The 23,027-nt window shown below is 44.8% G+C and overlaps 1 protein-coding gene across 3 annotated transcripts in view; it reads right to left on the reverse strand.

The window, feature by feature from the left end:
- The window catches only part of Egflam (EGF like, fibronectin type III and laminin G domains), a 178,363-nt gene that overhangs the window by 12,758 nt on the left and 142,578 nt on the right, over nt 1–23,027 (reverse strand). For 2 of the 3 annotated variants that reach the window (XM_028767595.1, XM_028767593.1), the window contains exons 15-20: nt 18,562–18,673; nt 15,044–15,160; nt 12,523–12,703; nt 5,922–5,945; nt 3,951–4,029; nt 726–869 (exon numbers count right to left, since the gene is read on the reverse strand). In XM_028767595.1, the coding sequence (XP_028623428.1) occupies nt 726–869; nt 3,951–4,029; nt 5,922–5,945; nt 12,523–12,703; nt 15,044–15,160; nt 18,562–18,673 (657 nt within the window). The remainder of the gene's footprint in view (nt 1–725; nt 870–3,950; nt 4,030–5,921; nt 5,946–12,522; nt 12,704–15,043; nt 15,161–18,561; nt 18,674–23,027) is intronic. The other variant, XM_028767594.1, reaches the window with a different exon arrangement.

The following is a 23,027-nucleotide window of genomic DNA, read 5'->3' on the forward strand; positions in this document are numbered from 1 at the left end:
GAGGGAGAGAGAGAGAGAGAGACAGAGAGAGAGAGAGAGAGAGAGAGAGAGAGAGAGAGAGAGAGAGAATAAGTGCTTCTGAGATGGCCTTATTAATCCCATTAAAGTATTTACAAAAATCCGGTGTGGGGTTGCTCTCTAGAGACAAGAGTCTGGCTCTCCTCCTTGTAGCAGAACATCACGAAGCAGCATAGACCCTCAGGCTTTGTAGCTAAGGTGAAGCAGATGGAACTTAAAGCCAAGGTTCCTGGAGTTTAGATTTTCAGATCTTCCCAAGTTGGCCACTATCACTTCCAGGTCTTCTAGTTTACAAGTGGAAAGCATACAGAAGGGACACAGTAGACAAGAGGCACAGAATTGCTCTACAGAGGGCCAGGTAGTAACTATAGAGACTTTGCCAAATAGCATTTTTTGGAGCTACCCCACAGTGTCACCACTGCCTGAACACAATGAGAGGTGATATATAGACAAAGGAGTATGACAGAAGTCTAATAAAACTTAGAATTGGCAAAAATGGAGAGTGGTGTAAATTTCCCTCATGGGCATAGATGTCAATATTGGAAAAAAAAAAAAAAAGATCAGGGGACTGGAATGAGGCTGGAGCCTTCAGCTCTTGTCAACTCCAGTTGAGTGTGTTTGGACTGACTCCTGCATCCCTACACTGCTGCACTGTTTGAGAAAAACAACTTCAAGATGCTACTGACGGCAGTTTGGGTGGAAGTTACCTGAATACCAAGGCTCCATCCCGAAGACCCAGGGAAATGAAGTCACTGTTAGGTCTCATGGGGCTGTCTCCCCTCCACAGCAAAAGGCCGTCCTTGGCTGTTGTCTTAAACCTCATGAAGGCGTTTGACCTTGATCCAGACACCCTGGAGGAAATGCACGATCCAGTCCGTGAGATCAACTACCAACACCTGTTTTGAGTCATCCCTGCTTGCCTTCGCTAAGCAACCAGGTGTGCAGATAATCTGGCATCTCTGCATCTGCTTAGACTCAGCTAGTCGAAGGAGCATCACCCCTGCTAGTCTCCCCACTCACGGATGTTCTGGATGCTCACTGAGCAGCAGTGTCTGCCCTACAATGGGGCACTTATGAAGCAAGACTATGGACAATGTCACAGTCCCAGGCAGGTGGCTTTTATGCACTAGACTTTCTCTTCTCCTCCCTATTACTTAATGGCTCTTGGGGAGCTGACCCTCAGTCTTGCAGTAGAAAGTGGGCTTCCTAATTGTCACAAGGCTCAAATCAGAAGTTTCTCTGGGCTGTAATCATGGCCGTGGAAGGCCAGCATGGGAAGCAGTGATTGTCCTTGGGACACTTCTGGAGTGGGGGTAGGGGGTGGGGATAGACAAGGCCTAGGGGACTCAAAAGAAGTGACCTGATGGAGCAGCTGTTGGTCTTAGAAGGGTCCATGACAGAGCTATGAGGACAGTGGACACCAAGCAAGACGACTTCTGGGTTGTGTGTATTTCTGGGAAGAGGCCCCTGGGCTTCTGTGTGCCCATCAGCTCCTAAGGCTACTTTAGAAACTCATCTGGCTAAAATTATCAGCATTTATCTGATGTGGCCTGAGGGTCTCCAGCAAAAGGTAAGGCAGGAAGAAATACAAGTTAATATTCCCATTAGCAAAGCACCACTCAAACCTAAAGCCAAGGCTCCTGGAGTTTAGATTTTCAGATTCTCACAAGCTGGCCGGCAACACTTCCGTGGGTCCGAGTCTGCAGGTGGGACCTACACAGTAGTAACATACTAGAGCAAGGGGCATAGAGAGTTCTTTTTTTTTCTTTTTTCTTACCCGTTCTGGTAAGAAGAGCAGAGAGAAAGTGTTTTCCTTTCCACTCTTCCATTAGTGGTATCATAGCTCTGTCTCCCTCATGCCTAAGTTCAGAGCTGTACAGTGCATTCAATTGTACATGCTGGGAAAAGGGAATCAGGCTTCTGTGTAGGCTTACCACAGCCGGATTTAAAGAGGAAGGCATCAAGCTTGTCTTCCTCATCCAGAGAACCACCAGGTCAGCTACAGAGCCAACCCTGGACAGTTCTTTAAGAACCGGCTGGTCTCTGACCAAGTCATGCTCCTTTGCTCCCTTGCCGATAAGGGCTGTCAAGCCAATTTGGTTTCTCTTATCAATGCTTAGTTTAAGAATGAACAGATAAATAAGTTCTTGTCTGATTTACCAGGAGGACTCTGCCGAAGCTTTCTTCTCTCCAGTGAGAGTCCTTTTTACTTCTCTAGGACATTGCCCAGTTTGATATTCATCTCCTGAGTGTCCTGTGTGCAGCTAAGGAGTATGCTGAAGGTACTGTGGCAAACATGGATGAGATTTGGGGGTCTTTGAGGATGCTGCCGTTTCTCTGGATTGATCAGCCCAGCTGTATGCGGGCTGTCCTTGTTATCCTAAATCCTCTTCCAGTTTAGGACATTTTAAGCTGAGTTATATGTTACTTGATCCCCTTAAAGGCATTAAATTGAAATAGGTCATGGACACTTTTTATTTGTATGCCTTCACACAGGTGTGCATGCGCCTATCCACACACGTGTGTGTACACGCCTATCCACACACGTCCATGCACGTGCTCCGAAGAGCTGCTCTAACTTGAGTCTTCTCTATCTATCCTGCCACCTCAGCTCTAGCTCCCTTAGGCTGGCGGCCTCTGGCTAAGCATTAGCAGATGAAGACTCGGACTCCTTTCATAATGCTCTGCTTTGGGGGCGCTGAATGACCTTTGATCATTGATAGGAAAGAGTCCAAGGCAGAAAAGGGCACACCTTGTCTGGGGATGCTTCTCATCTCAGTCCTCATTCCAAGGCAACAAACAGAAGCTGTGATTAAGGAAGTGAAGCCAGGTCTATCTCCTCCCACAAGACCATGCCTCTTAATCCTTCCTAAACAGCCCGTCAACTGGGAACCAGACATTCAAGTATACGAGTCGACCGGTGGCCATCCTTATTCAAACCTCTACAATAGTCTGCTAGGCCTACAGTCAGGCCAAACAACCCAGTAAAAGATGTTTCAATTAGTCTTGCTTCTCACTACTCAAAGTTCTATCCTAAAGCAGGGTGGCTTTAAGGATTTGTTTTTTTGTTTAGTTGTTCATTTGTTTGTTTTTCCTATTGGTATGCACCCCAACTGAAGGGGAAGAAAAATTCTAAAACAATTTTTCTGGTGATTAAAGATGGATGAACATCTCCAATGTCAAAGGACTGGGGGACAAACCGAAGTTGCCAACAACAAGCCTGGCTGAGTGGAGGGGTGCTTTAAGAGCCAACCTCAATCCTTGCCACGTATACAGGCCACTTGAGATTCTAACCCAGCCCTGCCCCCAGGGAACAAGAGCTGTAACTTGAGCATTTGTATCATGCCTTCTGTCTTTCTATCGCACTCTTCTGTCTTCAGCAAGAAGTGAGCGATCTTCACTATACAGGGCAGAACCTCAGGAGGACAGTGGACCTTTGAAGACATAAAGACTGGCCTGGCAGGAAGTGGCTCTGAGCTATTTGGTTAGGAGCAGCTGAACCCTTCCATAACTGGCTCCAGGCAGATCTGCAGTCTATGGCACAGAATAACAGAGAGCTGAGAACCCCCTCTAAGGTCAGAGGTGGGGGTGTCTGATGCGATCACACTCCAGCTTTAGGATTATCCAATTCCTTCTGCCTCTCAAACGGGAACACTGGAAACCCCAGGGGCAAGTGACATTCTTCCAGGCCCTTTGACCAGAAAAGGATCGGGAGAGCTTAGAATGGGGGTTGTTTGGAAAACTAATGCCTTTGAGTTTAGTTTATTTGTTTTGTTCTTGTTTCTATGTTTATTTCATGATCTCCCCCCTACCCCCACCGCCAGCCCATGGGGAGAATTATCATCTGGCATAGCCGATTAGGATAAACTCAGGGAGTGATATTAAGAAACTGACATCTAGGGAATAAGCAAGATGCTGCAAGGGCTCGTTACCTCTTGAGGATGTTTGGGTTGTCATACATCAGGTAACTGCGGCCGATGAACTGTGGGATCTCTATGGCTTCTGTAATAGCTGAGACAGAACAGAAAATGGAGGTTATAAGACATACGCGCGCGCACACACACACACACACTCACCCTTTGACTTCGGCACTCACACTCGTCAGGGAAGCTATCTGTGGAATGTGCTACTTGACAGCTTGTCAGCCCCTTCCTCTTGGCTGTGCATGTGCTTGGCCTAGCTCATGGCAGCCTAGCCCAGTGGCCTGGCAGGGGTTTTGCCCCTCGCTCCTTTCCGCAGTGCCTGGCAGCCACTGTCACCAGCCTTGGCACTCTGCAGAAAAGGCTTTGCAATGTGCTGAAACTTGAACTGTCCCCAGCGCCTCTTGGAAGCTGGAGGAGAGCCGGAGCCATGTGGAGAGCAGCTGGGGATAACCCCAGAGTTTTGCCAAAGGAGGCAGAGAAAGTCATCCCCAAACAGGGCCCAGTGGGGTTCTTTATCTGGGAATCATCTTCCAAAGCCCCCAGCTCTGATATGAGCGACTGAGAAGTGCAGTGAGTGAGCTTTTGACTCTTCCTTCAGAAGATCCAGTAAATCGTCCTGGGTGAGACCTGATGAAGCCCTCACTCCAGACTCATGGCAGAAGCACAAGAAACAGGGTAGGCCTGGCTCTTCCCATATCAGAATAAGGCAAACGAGAGACAATAAAAGCCAATCCCCCCCAGCTAGGACTCTGATAGACCATGAGCCAGAGTGGCTTGCCTCATTTTGGCTCCTGCCCACCTCCTACTTTCCAGTATTTGAGAAGCCAATTTCCTTCCTCCCCATTTCCCGTCCCTTGGTCATCCTGAGGAATCACCCTTTCATATACATCAAACGAACAGGCGTGTGTGGTGTCACACACTAGGGTGTGTGGAGGGGATTTCTGCTACAGAAATGACCATATTACCCACCTTTCCTCTTTGGAAAAATACAGAAATAACAGCTTAAATAAACCAAGGTAGAGTAGATCTCACATTGACAAAAAAAAAAGTATGTAAAACGAGAGAATAACTGGCTTATGAGACAGTTATAGCTCCGAGAACACACGTGTTGATGCAAGGAAGACGTTGCCTAAGGACTCCACACCCAGGAAGGGAAATCTATCGTTTGATTGTGAGCAGTGAGAGAGTTTCAATTTGACTCTTAAACATACAAAGAGAATGAGAGAGAAAGGTTAGTGGATAGACAGCCATGGGCCGGGAAAGTGGAGACACTGTGGACTGGAAAAACAGAGGAGAAGCAAGGACCAGAGGGATGAGCTCCCAGAACTCGGAGCAGCACTGTTGGAGTAGGGGTGGAGGGTGCAAGGTGGAAGAAGAGGAAGGGGTGGAGAGAAAAAAGTGGAGGGGCCAGGAGCTCTTGTTAGAGGGGCCAGTCCCTTATTTCAGGAACCGTGTGCTTGGTAAGGAAGCAGGAGGAGAGTGCCCAAGCTGTGTGGCATAGGAGTCTAACCCTGGGCTAAACATAACCAAGAAGGCCCCAGTGGGTCCTGCTCACTCCAGGGTAAGAGGTACAGCCAGAACCCATCGCTTTTGTTGTTGGCCCTGTCTGTGGGCCTGTGGCCAACAGACATCATTCTCTTTGGACTTCTTGAAATGATCACGCTGTGTTTGTCACAAGTCTGCTCTGCAAACAGAGCCCCAGGAGGTGTCTGTCTGTCGAGTGAAGTTTAGCTGCCTGCCTGCTAGACTGCGTACCTCAGTATTCTCTGAGATACTTTCTCTAAGAAAAGCCAGCTTTGGTGCCCACCCTGGAAGGCAGATCCCTGGTACCTTGGTTGGTGTGTCTAATGCCCACTCCTGCTCTCCCCATTTCCCTTCTGCCTGCCGTTTGGCTGCACTGTGCTCATGGCCTGGCCAAAGCTGGCAGGCTCTGGCAGGAACACCAGCAGTTCAGCCTCTTCCAGGCCTTACTGTACTTACTATTGAGACAGTAGTTCCCACACTCTGCCAGGTGCCAGCATGAAAGAGAAAAAGAGAGTCAGCACTCACAGACATTCTACTCTACACATCACTGGGAACCGGGCTCGCCTGCTTCACAAAGCCTTGTGAAGATCTAGCATAGAATGGTGAACAGGCTGCTGCAAGAAGCCCTGGTTGTTTCTTCAGAGCATGGCTGGTGTTGTTCACTTTAAGTTTATTGCACTTGAGGGTGGCAGAGAACTAGAGACATTTATCATAAGCTCCCAACGCACCTCCTTCAACCCACCTTTCTACTATGCCTTGAACAATGGCTTGCTACCTGCTGCCTGTCAGTGGTCTTTCAGCTGCACACAATCAAGGAAGGATCCAACCAGTCACATGCTCCCTCACTGCCCTTTGCTGGATTCTGGAAACCAAGCTTTCTTGTGATTAAGTAAGGGCAAAGCATTCTCCAGAGACCACGCCATTGAGCACCACGACAATGCCCTCAAGTTAGTCAGCGCACGAAGGCATGCAGGTAAAAAGCTGTGTCCATTCAAAACACACGCGTTTCAGAAGAGACTACCGAGCTCATTTCCCAACCTTCATGGTTTAAGTTTTATTGTAAACATGTTTATACTTTAACCTAACCTTCAGACCAAGCCTTTCCTGTGCTCATTCTTTTGTGCCAGTGGCCTGACTCATGTACTAATGAAAATGCTTTGCCGTTCCCTCACATCCGTTTGCTAAGGCACGTGCCCTCAGGTGGTGCAAAAACTGCCAGTGAAGAATGGAATTTCCACATGCAAGCTCCATACGCCCCTACCCAAGAGAACCAGCCATTTGAGAGATGTAAAGTTTTTGATGAAGAGTTGGAAGGACAGCTCTCTCAACACATTCATGGAGTGAGACAGAGAGGACGATGAGGAGGTGTCATGGACTCACTGTCTCAACACCCACATGGCTGGTAGGTAGCATTGCTTCTGGATACACCTCAGTGCCAGGGAATGACCAGGCTCATCAGCTGGTTAGCTCTCAGGGTGAGTACACCCTTCAAGGGCAGTTTACTTTATACATCCAATCCCTGAATTCAAACTGAAGCGTTTTGAATGGTGACATCTGGAAAAGTTCACACCCAAGACTGTGGTGCAGGTCAGTCAAAAAGGTGGGTACACTAAAAATGCTGCAGAAAATTGCTTCCAGGTTCTACAGAAGAGAATGTATATTGGAATCACAAATAAACCTCATATTTAGATTTGAGTCCCATCCTCAGGGTATCTCCTTATATATATGTATATATACATATATATTCCAAACTCTAAGAAAGGTAAATCTGTAACTGGGAATGTTTTTTGGTCTCAAGCATTTTGGATAAAGTCTATACAACCCAATCATAGCAGGTATGATACATATATAGACAAACTCTTTGTCCATCCAACTAGCCCTGCAACTAACTAAAGGCTAGTGTGGCTCAAACATACCCATTTTCCCAGTGTTTAATGATGTACCATCCTAAGAAAATGAATCCCCAGCTGCATGCATGACTTACATGTTTTAGGAACATGTTTTTATGAATAGTCTTTTCAAAGTGTGGTTTATATCTACTGAAGCTATTTTTCTATACAATGAAGCAAATAAAAATATTTTTAAAATCATCTATGATCACCTATAGCAATATACAAATCTGCTAAGTTCTGCATAAAGTATCCCAAGTGCTGAACGAGTGTTAGATCAGCATTGCTCAGGGAAGAAGGATCTTTGAAGACCCAGCCTTGCTCAGGAATGCTAGGCCCTAGGCTCAGGCTTCGCCTCCAAGGTTGTACACTTAGTGTAGTGGCTAACAGTGCACCTGCTATGGAGAAATGTCTCCACCTAGTGGCCTGCCTGACTCTGCACCACCTGAGTTCAGGCTGTTCTCAGGAATGAAGGAATCACAGCTAACAAGTTATTTTCTTGTTTGCTTATGGAGATGGGTGAACCCCAGGAAAAACAACTGTGCCTTGTGCTCACCCATAAGGCACTCCGAATACAGCAAAGCAAAGGCTCTTAGAATTCCTGTAGAAGAGTGAGCTGAGTGAACTGAGGGTCTCCCCCCCCCAAAAAAAAATAAAAAGGTACCCTTGTGAAAGATTCTGCAAGGCTGATTGACAGATCAGAACTTCTGATTGTGGAGAACTGAAATGTTGTAAAGCCAGAGACAAACTGTCTTGGGCTATCTTTATTAATTGCCACCCGTTGTCTACCCTCTGTGTCTGACCTAACATTTTAGTGACTATCACATGAAACCTTGTGATGCATTAAAACAGAGCACTAGTTTCCACCAAGCTAGAAGCTAAAAATATCATCGGATAGCATCTGAAATCTATAACATAAATATCCCTGCTTTCCTGTAACCTACCTATCTGATACTCCCACCAATAAATTTTAATAATGCCTTGATTTATTTTTTTTTCCCCTGTAACTATAAATAACTCATGAAACCATTAGTACATTGGAATAGGATATATTTTGAGCAACCTGAGCCTGTGTTCCTGGGTAATGTCACTTTTAGCCCCAGAATAAACTATATATAATATTACATATAATAATGAATATATATATGTATATGTATATATAACATTTCTCATTCCTTTAGAGGCAAGAACTGTATATTGGATTAACAGCTGTTAACTGTTTAACTCATATTTATCCACATTTATTTGACCACAGGCCCCAGCTCCAGCCTGTGCATGTGGAAGCATGTGTTTGTAAGTGTCAAGGAGGCTGAGAAGGGGGAACGCCATGCACAAATCAGTGATTAGTAGACCTTGAAACCCTTTCCAGACACATTGAAAGGCTCAGCTCTAAACTCTTGACAACTTACTTAGACATGGGCTGCTGGAGGGGCCGAGAGCCTAGGTGGATGAGAGTGTGATGAGAAGGAGAAGGAAGGTAGGAGAGGTTCTGTGATGGAAACGGTACTGGACGTTAGCCTCTGACATCCCTCTTGAGATGAGGCGGGGCTGTAGTATTGCAAGAGGCACTGCAGTTTGGCGGGAAAAGATTTCTCAAACTGGGCGTATTCACATCAGCGGCGAGGAGACCAGTGAAACCTAGCCGTATGGTTTTGTTGACTTCTGGAAGTGATGGGTGGAGCTGCGGGCCTCTAGCTCCCCCTAGCTCCATGGAGTCTGAGGTTGAGGCCGTGAGACTTGATTCTGTGCAGCTGCAAACGTTATGGAGAAATTATAGGGTGCGTGTGCGTGTGCGTGTGCGTGTGCGTGTGCGTGTGTGTGTATTTGTACAAATGTGGATGTGCAAGAATGTAGATGTGCATGTATGTGCATGCATGTATGTGTGTGTACTCTCCATATGGTCTTGGGCCTCACAGGTTTGGAATTTTTTTCTCACCCCACTTTCCTATGACATCAAATGATAAGGAGAAGTGTCAGACGTTCTGACTAAAGCCCCAAGGTAGCAGAGCAATGATGGAGAAAAATTACCTTCCTCTTGAAGGAAGTGCTCTTAGAGTGGCTTTAGTGAGGTCTGGTTCTGGGTCTAAACTCAGTAGTCTGCACCTTTGAGTAACAACAACAACAACAATAAACAGAGGATATACATGTAATGCTAGCACTTGAGAAGCTGAGGCAAGAGGAGTGTCACTAAATTCAAGGTCACCATGTACTACAGAGTGAATACCAGGCCAGCCACAGCTACACAGAAAGACCAGGTCGAAGAAAAAATATCATAGGCAAGAATACACACACACATACACAAACTCCTGGCAAAATAAAACAAAAAAACCAAACTAGTTATTCCTTCTGCATGGAATTTAGAGCAGATTGTTGCTTTTGAAGCATACTTTTATTATGAAGTAGGAAAAGCTCCAGCTGGAAGGAGTCCTTTGCCAATTGAGGCAGGATTCTCCCTGACAACCGCAGAGGGTTTCCAAGCATTCTTGGTCTTTCTAGCTTTGGATCTGGCCAGCCTTCAGTGTCTCAGTGTTGTCTCTCTCTAAGAATATGATCACTGCCGATTTCCCTTGCCTTTCTTCCCAACCCTTTCAATGGAGAAGATGCCCAACATCCTAGCAACATGCAGGATACCATCCATAGTTACGGTGTCCATTGCAAACTGAAGAAACTGTCACAGAGCCCCTTTAATCCTCCCAAGTCATTGCCACAGGAAAGGAGATACAGAATGTAGGCGATTCCTCCCATACATGAGCCTTCCTGGTCTTTGCAAAGTTTTCATTTCCTAAACAGTATTTTCATTTCAGAGCTGGCAAGGATACTAGGGCAACATGCAGAGTGGTGGGTGGTTTATCAACTTCTAGCCCGATGGTCCAGAAGAGCCATGTGCTCCCTGCCATGGCTCACTCCCTTGGCTCCTGTCCAGGTCTTGCCATTCTAGAGAGATCTATAATTCACAGAACACGAGCCTAGAGTCCCAGAGCCACTACACGAACACTTCATATCCAATCCACACAAAGTTCTGTAACAGAACACAGGGCTAACAAGATCATAAGATGCCCCTTCCTTCTTTCTTTAATTCCCAACACTACGTGTTCATATAAGCCCAGACCTTATATTTAGACGGTCAATGTCGGAAGCAAGCTTGACAAGTTTACTTCAACCCGTCAGACTTAGGGGCCAATACTGAAGAATGAGCCCCAAATTCGAGTTTCATTCTTCAGTGTATGATATGTGTATGTGTTTATGTGCACACACCTACATACATATCTAAGAGTTCATACTGATCCATGCACACATGTCTATATATGTGTGTGGGAAACAATATCAAGTGTCTTCCTCAGTCACTCTCCACCATTTCTTTACTTATTTACTTATGGCACAGGATCTCTTTTTGAGCCCTGAGTTTACTGATTCCTCAAGACTAGCTGGCTTATGAGCCCCAGTATTTCCCTTTCCCCACCTTCCTTGCCCTGGGATTTTAAGGCACATGCTGTCACAGCAGGCTTTTTACATGGGTACTGGGGAGTTGAACTCAGGTCTTTATGTTTCCATAGCAAATACTTTTACCAACTGAGCTATCTCCCCTGACTCCAAACTCAAGTTTCTGAAGGCATAGGCTACTTCTGAATCTGAATTAGATACTCCTTCAAGGCTCATCTTTTAATTGGTCCATAACAATGTACCTGCTACAATTTGAGGTTCATAAACAGTATAAAAATACTCTTTATTACTTAGAACAAGAAAAGTATGCCATGCTCTCTCAGACAAACCCGAGAAGCTATTTAAATGTCACAAGCACTACGGAGCTGTTTAGCTACCAAGTTTGGCATCTTTTATATTTTCCATGGCTGCTTCAAGGAATTCCTCTACCACCTCATGTACAAAACGTCTCCCTATAAAATTTAGGGTTTTCTTCCTTTGGTAAAAATCAGGCATCTGTGACAAGAAAAACCGTGAGAAAGAAAACGAGGGTTCTTTCACAGATTCATTGACTTGTTTTCTTTCAGGGCTGTTTGCTTTAGTCAAAAACTAGCTCTGGGGCAGGTGGGTCATTCTTGTGGTAGAAACATAGTGGTTTATGCAACCACACATGGGCATATATGAACAGGTACACAGAGGCCACTTCTAGATGCCAAGACCATGGCTTCTGCTTCCCTTAAGTAGGTACAGTAAGGGGCAAGTAGAGTCTGTGGTTTGTGGCCTTCCCAACCTTTCAGTCAGGGCCTGACGGAAGCTTACAGCATCCGCTAGGGGAGCTTATTCCTCTCACCAGTATTAATAGTGGCTAGTATCAATGCAGTGATCAGCGGGTCCCCTCTTAAATGCTTCTATGCACTCCCTCGTTTAGTTTATACTGCAGTCCCTGGTGGTAGATACTCTTCATATGGTCATTCCCTTTTCATAACTGAGAACATTTGGGGCAGACTGGTTCAGTATAGTGTGCATACCTTAGTCTGGAGAATTAAAGTCTTGTTCCTCTTTTTCTGTGTTTGGGCAACATTTCTCTCTAAGGCAGCCAAATGTTTATCAGTACATAAGCAAAGGTATTCCTTTGCCAGGATGTTTTTGGGGTAGCTCAAATGCATCAATCCTTAAGTCTTTGTTGTGTCCAGGTTAATCTTTTAGAAGAGAGCCTATAAGAGGTTTCTTAGGGAAGAGTCAGGGCAGGGAATAGAGACACCATTTACCTACTTGAACAGAGATATTTTCTGACTGAACACTCCTTAAGCCATTATAGTACGTTATATGATACAATGGCTATCTCATATACATGTTACTGAAGTTGTCAATAAAAATGAACCATATAGCTGTACCTGTATTACCAATGATCCCTTTAAAAGTACTGGTCTCACACACCCTCATGGCACAGGTCTGTAATCCCAGCTTCTTGGAAGGTTGAGGAAATAGGTTTGTAAATTCAAGGCCTTTCTGGGCTATAGATGAGTTCAAGGCTAGTCTGGGCAACTTAGTGACATGTTCAAAATAAGAAGTTACAGAAAGGGCAGGGTATATAATTCAGTGACAGAGTGTTTGCTGAACATAGGTTAAGCTATGGGTTCAAGTCCCAGTATCATGGGGAAAAAAAAAAAACAAAAAAGAATAATCCCCATAATTCAGTCTGTGGTTTCCATGCCCTCCAAGAAGCAAAGCTAAGACCCTAAATGTACCTTTCTGGCAGTTCAGGCCTTCGTAGCCCAAGGGACAGTCACACTCATAACCCTCTTTCCTGGGCCGACAGCTGCCCCCGTGGGCACAGGGGGCCTCCACACAGGGGTGGGCTGCATTCTCCACATTCACGCCAGATGTAAAGTCGTGTTTCACATGGATGGTCCGGTCATTTAGGATGATCTTTGGATAGAGAAACACAAAGACATTACAAAACTTGAAAAACAAGCGTGCAGTTTACAAAGCCAAGTTACATGTAGCGAAGGAGGTTAACATAGAAAGGAGATCTGAAGACGGATCCTTTAAAAGCATTGAGTGTGGTACCTGGAAGCTGGAGAAGAGAGCCTTCCATCCTGATCAATTACCTCTGCCGGGGACACACAAGACTGGACGTAAACAACTCAAAATAGCTTCAAGAAGTCTCTGAAACTGACCTCTAGGGCTCCTCCTCCCAAGAGTATATAAACAGTAAAGTCTGCTGAGAGACACTCTCAGACTCTCAGACCTTTGCAGTTCTTGGAAGATACCCAGGTCTAGCATCCCAGAAGAGACAGAGATAGGCCAATAACTTGGAAGGAGCAGAGACCAGGCAAACTACATAGAAGAGGATCCGCTGGGAAAGGAAATTCCAACTTGTTAAGCAACCTGTAAGCCACACTTTGTGATCCAGGTTTCCAGCTTGTGTGAGTTGTCAGCCATGCTAGAGTAGGCTTTAATGATATAACTGTTTGGGGGTGATTTCTGCATCTATAAGTGACCCCTCACCCATATTCCTGTAGGTCAATTTTCTAGTATATTTCGTGATATTCCCTAAATCAGCACCTGGCCCTCACCAAGTCTCCCACCCACTCCTCTTGTCTTTCTTCTTCGACATTACTGAGTTTCCTCTCTTCCCACATCCTCTATAGAAGTACAGCAAAGCCCAGGCTCCCTCTCTACTCCACCATACATATCCTCCTAGGGTGGCGAGTCCTGCTCTGTCTTTCCTGACAAATGGCTCTAGGCAGAGTAATATATTCTGGGAATATATTCTATTATTTGGTGACTTACCTCTTTCCAAGATTTTTAGCCCTGACTTAGAACGAAGAATGACCATGTACACTGAGATCCTGGCTTTCCAACTAACAGAAGAAACACCCTGAGGGATCCTCTATTGTCCAGGATGTTAAAAGAGGTTAGCAGAGGAGCTTTCTACTGGGAATCTACCTTCATTTCCAAAGATATACCTCACCTTTAGATAGTGTTGAGAGTTTGGAAAAAAAAAAAAAAAACCTGTCCAGGTCCTGAATTGGAGAAGCCACTAGTGAAGAACCTTTTTGTATCTCCCTCTTTTCACTCGGCAGGTGAAAAATACAAACCCCACCAGATTGTGCCCCACCAATACAAGCCCTGCATTTGTTTCCTGCTGGCCCTGGCACAACCAGTGTCTCAGTCAGGAAGGGAAGGACAGCCTTTCTAGAGGACAGGAGAGAAGGGCTGTGTGTTCTGTGAGCCGGAGGCAAAGCTTGAGGATGGAGGGACATATGGGTAAGCTTTTCACACCTCAAACCTATGATCTATGTGAAAATGTGACCAATGCCTCTTGTGGGGAACCAAGGTCTGACCTGGGATGATGATGACACTGTGTCTTATCAACAAAAGACATGTGTGAGAGCAAGCAAATGCTGGCCGGACTTTTTCTGAACTAGCAGTGAGATATGAGGACACACACTGGGGGCCTTTCCCGGGGACAGTCTTCAAATTACAACAGCACTGTCTTTCGGTGTCACCACTCCTTCATCTTTTACTCTCTTGGTTATGAGTCCTACCTTGGTCCCCACACTACCCTTCATCACTAAAGGGAAACAAGATGAGGCTAACCCAGGGTCCAAGTTCACTTTTCTTCCATGCAGGCAGCCCTTCAAGTCTGGGCTCTGAGTCACACTGCGTGTCTGTAGCCAAGGAGCACAAGGTCACGGCCCAAGGGATCTTGAGCCTCCCCAAGAGAATGAATAGGAGACATGAGAGTGGGGTCAATATCTTCCACTGGCCAAGCAGTTCTTTCATCTTCACCCTTCTGGATCATGCTTCTGTAATCTGAGAGCTGGGTTGTATGATTGATGAGGAACAACTGCTCGTGGGTGGGTGGAAAGAGCAGTTGGCTCTTACATGGAGCAAAGGACATCGTAACACAGAGAAAGCCTAAGAACAGGGAGCTTCCTCGCCTCCTCTGCCCGCCCCTTCCCTGGCTACACAGGTGTCTGTGGCATCCCGGTATCAGTTATCTCTCCCGAGAGTCCTAGAAAATTTAGGAATTTTTTTTTTCTTAAAAAAAAATTCACCTTGACTTCATAGAATCATTCTATACAGAAATCCAGGAGCAGGTGTTTGGGAATCTAGAATGTAATTGTTAAAAAATAAGATCATAAGCATTTTGACATTTTCTCAAACCCTTCTCCAGAGACACAGAAGATAACACCGATTATAACATTTAACACTATGTACAGTCAGAGAGATATCAAGCACAAGGAAGTGAAAGTATACCTTCTGGATGCTCCCACTAAATGGATGGAGGACACCTGAGTTCTTCTTGACATCATCGTAATTTGGGACTCCGCCAATAAAAATGTCCGTATTACACTTAATCTGAGTGAAGCCTCCCTGTCAAGGCATAAAGAAAAGCATGTAACAGACTAACATCAGGACAGATGCTGACAATAGTCTTGGGAGCCATCATAGTAACCTGGCCGTGCATTGGCTGGACCCTCACCTTGGTTTTTGAGGTGACTGACCTTGAATGTCAGGAAGTTTCCTAGCTTCCCTGAGACTTAATTTTATTGTGTATAAATAGATCATAATGTCCAAATCTCAGAAGCATCCCATTGTGTGTACAGACTACATCACTGCCGACTGGTGAGCAGTGCCTTTCTCTACTTGGGAAAACCGCTTCCAATCAGTGGAGCGCCATTGAGATCGTGGAGCAGAAAAAGCAACAAAGCCCTCTGGGCAGAGGATTTCAGATCTTGGAAGGGGGTCTCTATACCCTTTCTTCTCTCTTCTTCCTTCAGTATAGATCATAAGTAGAAGCTGCAGCTAGCCATTGGTGGCCATGTGCATGAGTGAGGACTAGCTTTTCGTTATATATCAATGGTATTCTAGAGTAGTTGCTGACACTCTAGCCTATTAGGAAGGCAGAGGTGCTCTGTATTTAGACTTTGCCCAAAGCTGAGTGCATCATCAGCATTCGAATACGGGCCTACTGCTCTATTTGGGAAGGGCATGGATACCACTTCACCAAGACAAAGGACTAAGGGAAGGCATAGGGTTGGGATTCTTGTGATCAAATAAATGTTTTGGCAAGAAAATTTTTTCATCCTCCCAGTTCTTGGGGAACCTGTCATTCTTCTCCCTTGCATCTTGGGTAGCAACATGTGTATTACAGTTAATGTCTAAGCTCACTCTATATAACCCATAAGCAAAATGTGAAGCTATCCTAAGATAGCAACAGAAACAAACCAAAACCTGAGATTGCTGGGCATCCACACACTTTAAGAAACACAAGATAGTGTTCTTGGAGTTGGAAAGATTGCTCAGTGGTTAAGAGTGCTTGTGGAACAATCCTGAGGACCAGAGTTCAGGCCACAGTAACCATGTAACAAGCCAGGTATTTCTCAAATGCCTATGAGAGATCCATCACCCTCTTCTGAACCCCTGCCCCATGCATAGGTGTGTGTGTGTGTGCACATACACAGAAGCACATATAGTCACACATACACAGGTACTCATATACATAAGTACTTTAAAAGATATGTTTGTGATAAAATAAGTACAAATAGTAGCATCATTAAGTCATTTAACAAACATGATTAGGCACCTGCTTACTGTGCTCAAGCAATGTATCAATGCTGGACAGACATTAACAAATAGGAAAGACCCAGTCCTTGTCCCAGTGGGTTTATACTGGTGGAAAACATGGGTAAATCCACGTGTAAGTGGGATCAGAGCAGGTGAGGACTGTCCAGGTTCCTTTGAGTATGCCTGAGGACAGGGAGGTCTCTTACCTCACCCTAGACATAGTGACTGGGAGAGCTGACCAAGGAAGAGTGGCAACTGTGGAACTGGAAGAAGTTGGAGATGGATGGTTTATAAGAAGCAGACAGGGTTTGGAGGACCAGGTAGGGTGGAGCCTCAGAAACCATGTTAGGACTTTGACCTTGATCCAAAAAGTCAGCAAGTCTGAAGCAAGAGGGACTGTGAGTTTTAGGAAGATCAATAGTCAGAGAAAAATAGAAGGGGAATCAATCAGATCAGAGGTAGTAAAGAGGAGACAGATGATCACAGACGACCATGCTCCACTCATCCCTAGGAGTACCTATAAGCTTAGCTCCTACTGTTTGTAATGCTGGGGAAACCTAAGGCCTGATTTCTGTCCATCCTAGGCTAGCACATTACCAGTGAGCTAAACCATAGTCTATTATTTCAATGCATGATCATGAAGGAAACACAGGGGCTTCTGGGAATTCAGGTGGCCCAAGAGTGTGTATCATCACACACTTCCAAGCATCTCTCCCATGTCTCTGATTTCAGAGCTGAAAGAAACAATTAGAGGAAAGGAAGAAGGCTATGGAGTTAACTAACAGAGGAATATTCTCTGAATCAAAGTTCTGACTTTGAGTTACAGTGTGTCTTGTGAATGGGGTGAGAGCAGTTTATTCTAGCTTTTGAAGACCCATCCCTCTTGCTGACAAAGAAGGAGGTAGCCTAGAGTTACGTGCAAATTGTTCTCATACCCTCTTTAATTTGTTTTCCTTTGGATTGTGACCCTGGAAATAAAAGCAACTACAGTGAAAAGTGTCCCGGCATCTATAATAGCAGAGTGTTAACTAAGCTAAGGAGAGTAAGAAGTGAAACAACATAGAGCCAACCATGTGCTAGGTACTTCCATGATTTGCTTATGCAGTTCTCCCGAGTCTCACAATAACTCTCAGGTGTGTGCTGTCATCAGCAAGATTGTCTCCATTGATCTGAGCATAATGATTCAATCAGAAAAATGCAAGCTCATGAGTGAGATGACCAGCCTGAACTTACTCCACTGGTGAGCGGTGAAGCTCGGTTTTTGAGACTTAGGAATCAGGTTTTGTAGTATGTTCTTGCCAAACAAGTCATCCCTATACTTCTGGGTCTGTGATCTCAGCTATCATGTCATATAGATGACAAGGTCAGAGGTTGATGGGGGGCAGGGTAAAAAGAGCAGAAAGCAAGTTCTTAAAACTGCCCTGGTTACTAAGTGTCATGGTTTGAATATGCTTGGCCCAGGGAGTGGCACTATTTGGAGTCCTTGTTGGAGTAGGTGTATCACTGTGGGTGTGGGCTTTAAGACCCTCATCATAGTTGCCTGGAAGTCAGTGTTCTGTTAATAGCCTTCAGATGACGATCTAGAACTCTCAGCTCCTCCTGCACCATGCCTGCCTGGATGCTGTCATGTTCCCGCCTTGATGATAATGGACTGAACCTCTGAACCTGTAAGCCAGCCCCAATCAAATGTTGTCATTATAAGACTTTCCATGGTCATGGTGTCTGTTCACAGCAGTAAAACCCTAACTAAGACACTAAGTATTAATGAAATATAACTCAGGCTTATAAAAAGCCCTGTGAGGTCAATACTGTTGCTGTCATTCCCGTTTAGAATAGACATCATTGTCTAGAAGAGAAATGGAATGTCAACTCAGCACTAGTAGAATCTATTTACTCAGATGCAACATGATGCTGGTTATTTATTTATTTATTTATTTATTTATTTGTATGTGTGTGCATATGTGTTTACATACATGGTATGCAATATAGCACATGTCTGGAGGTCAGAGAACAATTTGCAGGAGCTGGTTCTCTCCTACTCCATGGATTCTGGAAATCAAACTCAGGTTATCAGCCTTGGTAGTAAGCACCTTAGCCCACTGAGCCATCTGGCAGCCCCTTTCATACTACACTTATACCAACATCAGCAGAAACAATGGTCCAGAGTCCTCACCAGCCACTGGGAGGAACATGTGGGTCCTTCTTACCTCAGCCATTCCCTCTACAACCTTCTGCTTGTCCACCTGTAAGATCCCATTCTTCGCTGTGCGAGACACTCGTAGGTCATGCCATTGGCCTAGGGTGAGGGCATCCTCACTCCTGTCGAGAAAGATGTGGTGTTAACATTCTACATCCGTTTGACTGGACAAAGAAACCCAGCTGACTGGGACAGAATTGTTTTGGGTGTCTCTATGAGGGATTTCTGAGAGAGAGATATCTTTGAATTGATGAACAGAGTGAAGAAGATAGCCTTCACCAAAGCAGATGGACATTATCCAACATTTCATGGGTTCAAACAGAATAAAAAGATGGCAAAGGCGTGGAACTTCTCCCTTTGAATGGAGCTCAGACATCCATCTTATCCCACATTTGGACAGTAGCATTACTCCTAGATCTTGAGACACGTGCCAGAACTTACATCCCAAGTATCCTGGCTCATGGCCCTTTGGACTCAGACAGAGACTTGTGCCATGGACACACCTGTAGGCTTGGGCAGAAGTGCACCACAGACTTTTTCTTGGGTTCTGGCTTCCCTGTATAAAACTACAGGATGCCTCAGACCCATAGTCACATGAGGTAGTCTCACCAGACAAATGTTCTTCTCCACCTCTGTCTATATCCCCAATGGTTTTGTCTTAACATGAGTCAGCATTTCATAGGTGTACATCACCATTTCATCAGCGTAGCTGAGATAAAATTGATGCCAAGCTTAGGCACCAGAAGAATCAGTGTGAGGTTGCCTGCATCCCCAGATCTTCAAGTCACCCTTTCCCTTGAAAGGGTGATTCAAAGTGCAAGGTGATATCACAGTGTCTTCTTTGCTAAACTTGACCTATATAAGTACTGTGTGAATATACATATATACCTATACACATTTATACATATATACATATATGCACATATACACATACACACATATGAGTTACCTTTCAGGTTGCTGTGCTCAAATGCCCAACAGGAAGCAACTCAATAGATGGAGGGCTTATCTTGACTTACAGTTTCAGAAAAGATATCAAGTCCTAGTGGAGATGGAGTAAATTATCTGACCTCCCTCAATGAATGACTGTGATGTAGAAGAGTAAGCCAGATAAACCTTTTCCTCCCTGAGTTGTTTTTGATTGTGTGGTTTAATCACAGCTGTAGAAAGCAAACTAGGGCACATAGCAAGCATGTTTCCCAGATGATCCTGTCTTGCCAGCAAGATCTTGTTTGGTTTTTGAAGTAAGGTATCACAACAGAAATCTGACTGACTTGGAACTGGGCTTTGTATACCAGTCTGACCTCCAACTGAGAGTCATGCCTGCCTCTGTCTCTTGAGTGCTAGGATTACATATCTACAACATCTGTCTCAGTGCCCCCAAAGATCACGTATTAAAACCTTAATTCCCAATGCAACACTGAGAGTTGAGACTTTTGATAGGCGACTAATTAGGTGTATCTATTGCCTTTGCTTCATGGGTGGATGAATGTCATTATCACCTGGATTGGGATTTGATAGAGTCTAGATTTCAGTCCCTTCCTTCCTGCACAGTCATGCAAATGCGTTCTCATACTCATATCGCCACCCCCCCCTTGGGGAAACAAGAGAAGGACCCTGCTAGGATCTGGGTCACTTGACCTTGGACTTCACAGGCTCCATAAGTGTGAGACATGAGTTTCTGCTCTGTGTAGATTTTTCAGGTTTCCAATAGTCTGTTTAGAGCAACGCAATCACAAGGAGAAGCAGATTGCATGTTTACTGGTGGTTTCAGAAGGCTTAAAATGACCTTAAAAGCTCAGTTACTAAGTCAAGGTGGGAGCACTCGATGCTCAAATGTGACTTGCAGGAGTTTTGCGCATTGCCTTTTGGAGTGAGGTGCGCAGAAAGAACGTAATTATTGTATTTCTATTTCTGACAATGTCTAGCTCCTGGCCTTCATTGAACCTCCCAATTGCTTTTCAGTCCTGTATCATCTTTAGAAAACTATGAAGAATACCAATGGCTTGATTATTAAAGGGTCAGCACCCCCTAATTTGATTCCTCTGCTCAGGCAAATGCTTTTGTGATTTGTCCTTAGCAATTAGAATTTAATCACCTTGGCCAAATCAATATGCAATAAAGAAACAAGCAGGCCTTTTTAAGTGGTCTATTTCCATAATGACTAACGGCACACCAGTCATGTTTCTGTCTTGCAGAGGTCACCGGTTGTCAATCCAATACCTTCTTCTGCACAATATATCGATCAAAGCCATCGAGAGCTCATTCCAATCGTCTTGATGTTTGAGTCAAGCTATAATGATTTCGATCACAATATCCTTTTCCTAAAATTAAAATGACTTGGCCAATTCCACAGTTTCCTACTATGCAAGCTTTCCCCTAATTTTCTTAATTGAGTGGGGATTCTTTGAAATGGTTTTCAAAGTAAATAACTTCCCAAGAGGCATGTGAAATACTAACAGAGATCCCTGCTGCCAGGTTGCATGAGACAGATGTGGGAAGGGAAGGACGATGGTGGTTTAATCTCTGGTAACCTTTGTCTTCTTTTCACTCAGGATCCAAGGATTCTTTCTCTAGTCACCTTCCCCAACAGGTAGGAAAAGGATACCCCATACTATAATAATAAAGAAACAAACCAAAACAAAAACCAACCTAAAATAGTTCTGATTGAAAATTGGCATAAACTTATGAAATAGAAATTCTCAGAGCTTAGGATCTAGCTGCCAGTGACCCCAAAGTGGGATCTTCGGCTGCAGAGAGGCTAATGGGAGGGACAAATGTTCTGAAGCAGTGTGAGGCATGTCCGTCCCTCCAGATCTTGAGGTCACCCTTTACTTTGAAAAGGTGATTCAAAGTACAAGGTGATTATCATGGTGTCTTCCTCTCTAAACTTGACATATAGTTCTGAGTGAAATGCTTAGGCTGTTTTGCATAATCATATGTAAATTGAATCAATTAAATACCCACAAAAGTTGTCTTGAGATATAAGACGTTTTACATAACTAGAGGGACAAAAATGTTTTTCCCATCCCTTCCCTGGAGTGGGAGGTGTCAACTGGTGTGGAAACTCAGCCACAAGGACAAAACAGAAAAAAAAAATCCTTTGACAAACAGTGGAAACTTAATAGAGACAGCATTTCCCATCAGCCATGAAAATAGTCAGCAGTTTAAGGCAATGATTGTGGTAACATCTCCCTCCCCCACACACACCTCCTAAAAATGACAGGCTAGCAAAATGAATAGCCACTAAGCTATAGCCACAGTTTCCTTGGAAATAACAACATACCAAGATTCCATGTCAGGGTTTAAACAGAGCATCCAGGCACTTTGAAAAGAAGCATTCGATGCACATAGCAGCACTGACCTCTGTATTAGCCTAGGGGCCCTTGAGCTTGAAAGTTAAAAGTAGTCTAAAGGAAGCATAGCGAGAGGCCATGCTGTCAAACTGACATCTAAACATTTATGCTGATACCCATAGCCCTGGGCTGGTCTCAACACTGGTCAGATGTACTGCCTTTTACAGTATGCAGTAGTCATGGGAAAGATGTAAATGCAAAGTGTGAAGACACTGATTAGCCTAAACTGGACAACTGTATCATTCCCACCCATCCACCCGCGCTACCAAGGCTCAGGGATCAGTAAAGAAGAGATGGACAGACTGACTGTAAGGGCCAGAGGGTAGGGAGGACTGCTGCAGTGTGCCGCCTTCTGGATTCCATGCAGCTATGGCGAAGGTGAACTCCCAGCAGCTGTAGTTACCAGCACAAGACCGAGCCAGGAAAAGGTCTGACAAAGTGATGGAGGACAATAACTAGGTCCCAAGCCTCATCAAGGAGCTACTGGCAGTTGGTAGTTGCTGGAGGAGGGAGAACCTCCCTCTTTGTAGGGTGTGGGCACTGGGAGAATTCCTGTGCTATAGTGGATGGTCTCCTACCCAAATGCTAACCGGAAGAGGGACCTATAGGTATAGCCGTATATGTAAGGGAGGATGGTCTTGTCAAGCATAGGTGGGAGAGGAAGTCCTTGGTTCTGTGAAGGCTGGATGCCCCAGTGTGGGGGAAATCGAGAGTGGGGAGGAGGGAGTGGGTGGGTGAGGGTACATCCTCATAGAAGCAGGAGGAGGGGGAATGGGATAGGGAGTTTCCGGGTAGGGGGGAAATGGGGAAAGGAATAACATCTGAAATGTAAATAAAATATCCAATAAAAAAATTAATCAAAAAAAGGGGAAAAAGATAGAACATTGGGAAGGAAACATGTTCAACATATGCTTCTGTATGTAAGGTGGGGATGGGTTATTATAGCCCCCACAGGAAGCAAGGTCATTTTCCATAAACGGAAGCTGGGAATTAATACCTGCTTGATAAGTATTTGGTTTAAGGAAGAAAGGTGGGAAGGAAGGAAGGTGGAAGAGAGAGAGAGAGAGAGAGAAAGAGAGAGACAGAGAGAGAGAGAGAGAGAGAGAGAGAGAGAGAGAGA

The sequence above is a fragment of the Grammomys surdaster genome, unplaced genomic scaffold, assembly GCF_004785775.1.
Source record: "Grammomys surdaster isolate TR1022 unplaced genomic scaffold, NIH_TR_1.0 174, whole genome shotgun sequence".
In the NCBI taxonomy this organism is placed as follows: Eukaryota; Metazoa; Chordata; class Mammalia; order Rodentia; family Muridae; genus Grammomys; species Grammomys surdaster.